The sequence below is a fragment of the Physella acuta genome, unplaced genomic scaffold (assembly GCF_028476545.2).
Source record: "Physella acuta isolate Inbredline_101_S28 unplaced genomic scaffold, ASM2847654v3 ptg000788l, whole genome shotgun sequence".
Classification (NCBI taxonomy): domain Eukaryota; kingdom Metazoa; phylum Mollusca; class Gastropoda; family Physidae; genus Physella; species Physella acuta.
Genome location: NW_026732306.1, coordinates 92,056 through 96,997, shown reverse-complemented (window position 1 = coordinate 96,997; position 4,942 = coordinate 92,056). Strand labels below are relative to the sequence as shown.

Below are 4,942 nucleotides of genomic sequence, written 5' to 3'. Positions count from 1 at the left end.
CATATGTACCCCCCCCCTCGCTACGCCTCTGCTGCCACGGACTCCTTAGGATCAGTCGTTGCCACAGTATATTAAATATCATCTTCATTTCGTTTGTGACCAAGACACATAGGGCAGATGAGGTAGAGTTATTCTATTTCAAAGACCTCGGCATTCAAGGAGATAGCGTGGTCAGCATAATGTCCAGCCGCCTTTGTTTGCCTAACGTGAGTTAAGGTTGAGTGTACTCGGGGGCACCCCAGTGACTCGAGCCCGAGAAACGATATGCATGTAGTGAAATGTTGTTTATCAGAAGTCACACTCCACCCTCCGTACACCAAACAAAAAAACGTTTAGTTATTTATAAACGCACAATTAATAACTTACACGAAATAAAAGTTTTTAGAAGTTTTTATTTTCAATTGTAAATGTCAGTATTGTTTTGAAAAAAAATATTTAAAAATGTAAAATTATTGTTTTTTTTCTTTCTATAAGAATGTATGTATGATAAGGATCTGTTTTAATATATTTTAACACAATTATTATATATGAACAATCCTTTAATAATCTAAAGATTTAAGTGTAACATACTTTTGCTACAATTATGAGTTTTGTCTGTTTACAAATATGTCTGAATAGTTAATTAGATAGTTGTAATTTTACGACTTTGAAAACCATTATTTAAACAAACAAAAAAAAATCTGTTTCGTTGTTCTTTAAACTAAATAAGGCAACAAATAGCCTGGTCAAGTTAAAGTATAGATTTCTTTTTCTTTTTAACTATTTGATTTCAATGAAATCGACTAAAAAATGTAAAATCTATTTAAATTTGAAAACAACAACAACACACCGCTAAAGATTATGTTTCGTTTCCGGAGACTCAGATTAAGACACATTAGCTATCCTAAACCTATCCCAATGTATCCTTAATCTTAACCCTATTCCATTGAATTGTTTATCATATTTCAATCCGGCCGTAATGTATTCACTTTTTTATTTTAAAATTGTTCAACCTCGATGTTTTGTCTCTTTTTTTTTTAAGTTTTAAAGAAATTTTGAAATGTATTTGTTATATCTTTAATTTCTATTTTTATCAAACTTAAGTTTATATTTCAAACGTAACAAATATTCTAGCTAACAAATAAAAAAAATAACACTTTAATCTATCGTTAAGTAAAATTAATCCAAATCAAAACGAAAACTTACATCTTTTTCAGATACGAGGATTTCTGTTATTGCAAATGTTTCGTTTTGAACTATTTTTGTTGATGACGTCTAAGTAATTGGTCGGAAGGCTGATTGGAACAAGATTACACAAATCAATATCAGTAATAACCCAGCTTCTAAATGTTTCCAGGTCCGGTAGACCGTCACGTTGGAGAATCGCTCTACACAAGACATTTGGCTGGAAGTTTCCCAAAAATTTTAGTTTACTTTTATAAGTAAACGCCCCATGTATGTGTATATTTTCATTCGATAGCTTGACAAGATACCTAAATTCTACTTTTTCCCTCTCAGAAGAATTCATTACCAGTGAAATGCTACCGTTTGTCTGTAAAATGTATTGGTATTTGTCAGTGCTGAAACTAATCAGTTGTTCTGCTGGTCCTTCGATGTTGTCTAATCGAGTCCAAACTTTTGACGAAATGTCCAATTGATAAACAGCTGTCTCGTCAATACTGGTACCAGCTTCGGAGCCAAAAACAAGCAAAAAGTGTTCAAAACCCATTGTATGTGAAATATTCAATGGTGCTGGGAGTTCGGTAAAATTGTCTACATTTCTGAGATCCTCCTTTGGATTAATTCTGTATATCTTGTGGTCATCTTTATTAGAAATATATATAAACTCATCGCGTGAGACTAAAAACAAATTGTGGCTTGGCATGTCCGCAACATATTCCCATTTGTTACCACGAAAGACAAAAAGTCTACAAAGTTCATCTACTTGTTCATTAGATTTGCCTACTGCGTAAAGTTCGCCATTAAAACTGACTAGCTGGAAAATCTCCTGAAAATAGTTGCCGTCGCCAACGATGAAAATGTTGTCGTCTTGTTCATCTAGAAAAGCAACACGCCCGTCCCGCGATGCAATCACCCCACCATACGTATATCCACTACATGATCTTTGTATGGCTGCAGACGGCAAGTGGCCATGTTTAAATTCTTGGCCATGATAGTTCAAGGCATAGTCAATTATATCTCTCGAATTTTCGAACAGTTCCAGTTGAAGGACCCGAGATAGGACAGTAGGACTTACAAGACATGTCCTGACCTGCTTCAACAGTTCTGGCAGTTTATCTTTTCGAGCCGAATCCTCACCTATAAAAACATCGAGAAAATCTCTGAAATGTTCGGAGTCAATTTTCATACTTTTATTTTGTTTAGAATCTTCATGTAAAGGCCTACTTGTGCCATCATTTTGAACAAAGTCCCTTTTAGGTACATACTCCACCCACTTCATCACAGACTCCAGAACTAAATCTTCGTTGTTGACTACAAGATCTTGACTTTCTATTAAAGCATAAATTTCCTTGAAAGGCATTTGCAGAAAAGTTCTTGATAAACAAATTGTTTCGAAATTTTTTAACATGAACAGATGCAGTTCATTCAAAACTTTTTTTGAATCCAAGATTTTAGCATTCATGTAAATGTTTTCCCAAGTGTCTATTGCAAGTGATTGAATAGCGAATGTTTCACATAAATTGATCATAAAGTTGATCTGCAGCATATCAACAGCTCTCCACACGTCGATAAAATTGTCCACGTTCAAAACATTTTCACCTGTGTAGATTGTTCTAAGAATTAACGTAAACACGTCACAAGACACTCCTTTCAAGACAACGCAATTGTCCGTGATTTCCTTCATCCCAGATCGAAAGAGTCCCTTGAAAAAATCGGAACATGACGCCAGCATGAATCGATGACATTGTACAGTTTTATCTTGAAGCTTGACGGTAAAGTCAAACACCATCTCATCCACCCAGGCGCTCTGTATACATTTCACTATATCTTTATATATATCTTGAGTGTTCATGATGTAGACAAACCTGCAAGACATATTATAAACAGACTTTTTTAAAGAAAATTTCTTGAAAAAATAGTCTTTTGCGATAGTTGTTTTCCTTACATTTAAGAAACCATGAAAAAAAACATTATCAGTATTATCGAAATCTGCCAATCTTAGTCACTTGATTCGTAAATCGATCTAATCATGTTTGCCATTTTCTCTTTGAGGACCCAGGTATACAATCAAGACAAACACACCATGGCCATACTACAGCAATGAGATTTACATTTGCCCACAAAGTTAATACTTGTACTGTCAATAACGATAATTCAACACAACCCATCACTATAGCCAGGCTTTAAACTTTGATTAATTGAATGGGCCGTCCGTAACTAATTAGTGAAGGTGGGGGGGGGGGGCGGATTTTTTGTGAGCAGAGTATCTTCCAGGCATCTCTTCAGGGGGGGATGGGTCCCCTTAAAGAAATGGAATTTATATAGAAAATGTAGTCCGCCCCCCCCCCCCCCCCCACCAATTCCCCTGGAGAAAAAAGTCTGGAAGAAGCACTTTTTTTAAGGATATATGACAAGAGGAAGTAGGAAACGTATCCGGTGTGACTTCACATTTCAAAGTATCAAATGTCATTTTCAAATCGAGTATAATTTTATTCTTTTATTTCATTGTTATAAACATTGTTGAATATACTGATCTAATCTAAACCATTTTCGAGGGCATACTGAGATCGTGTTTTCCCGTGGACCCACCGGGATTTTCCCCACAAGACCGGCGGGTCAGTCTACCCATGAGCGTGACCCAACTTGCATCCAGCGAAATAACATAAGAAGACAGGCCAATACTATGGTCAAGTTTAGCATCAAATTTGGGTTTTAGTTCAGGGCGACATTTTGTATAAGGGCAAGTAAAGGTTAAGGTGACAGCGTAGGTTAAAATTAGAATAGAGATACGATGCCGTCGAAACAATCAATTGAAGAACGGAAACTAAAACCAAAACCAGCTCTAGAACTAGATCTAGATCTTCTTTTGTTTAGTTCAGTAGTTGCCGCTCAGTTAAATACAAACCTTAAAAGTGGACTTCAGGTAATGATAATTGTACCGCTGTTATTATACAGCTATTTTAAAAAGTTGAATACAAAATTCTGGCTGTCCTCTTGATTTATTCTACTGCAACATCCCAGATAAATTACCTTCATTAATCTGTAGAATAATTTAATTTGTCGTTTCTCAAAAATATGTAAACAAAATGTACAATAGATTTGAATCAAAATAAACGCGCAATTCCCTGCGATACACAGATCGGTTTTTATAAATGAGTGCGACAAAAAAAAAACAATTGTTTTATTTTCAAATGTGCGCAAAATTTTGCTAAAGGGATATGTTTTTTTTTTATATTTACGTGATTCCTATCACTTTCTTTAAATAGGTCTTTATAATAATGCATCATCAAATGATTCTAAAGAAAATAATGTGTCTTTAATACATTGTTGTAAGGGTAATAAGTAAATTGAAAAGCGTGGGTCTCTATGTTTAGTTGATCCTGATCCAACAGACACAGTACATAAAGTAAAATGTCATTTTCCCCAACACGAAGAAAAACGATATTCTATAGGGTGTAGCTTAAGTATAGATTATTAGACTCTATATTGCCCCAGTTGGATAGTGTCAAAAGATGCGTCAAGCATCTGCCACCCCCCCCCCCTCCCCACACACACACTGCTACTACCACACTCCTCGTGTGAAAGACACACAAGACATCTAACTAACCATTCAAAAAATATTATTTATAAAGACAAAATAAATAACTTACACGAAAGAAAATTTAATAAAATATATTTATTTTCAATTGTAAATGTTGATATAGCAATATAGCATGTACATTAAAAAAATATCAAAATATTGTAAAATTATGATATATATTTTCTGATAGATGTGTTTCCG

The 4,942-nt window shown here is 34.7% G+C and overlaps 1 protein-coding gene across 1 annotated transcript; it reads right to left on the bottom strand.

The window, feature by feature from the left end:
- Positions 1–1,192: 1,192 nt before the first annotated feature.
- LOC131950919 (kelch-like protein 9) lies at positions 1,193–4,289 on the bottom strand. Its single transcript, XM_059313132.1, has 2 exons — positions 4,192–4,289; positions 1,193–3,026 (listed from the first exon to the last, which is right to left on the bottom strand). The coding sequence occupies exon 2, from the start codon at positions 3,011–3,013 to the stop codon at positions 1,193–1,195; it is 1,821 nt and encodes a 606-aa protein (XP_059169115.1). The 5' UTR covers positions 3,014–3,026; positions 4,192–4,289.
- Between the last annotated feature and the right edge of the window lie 653 nt (positions 4,290–4,942).

Excerpts from the sequence above, each read along its gene's own strand:
- LOC131950919 (XM_059313132.1), bottom strand. The coding sequence starts at position 3,013 with ATGAACACTCAAGATATATATAAAGATATAGTGAAATGTATACAGAGC.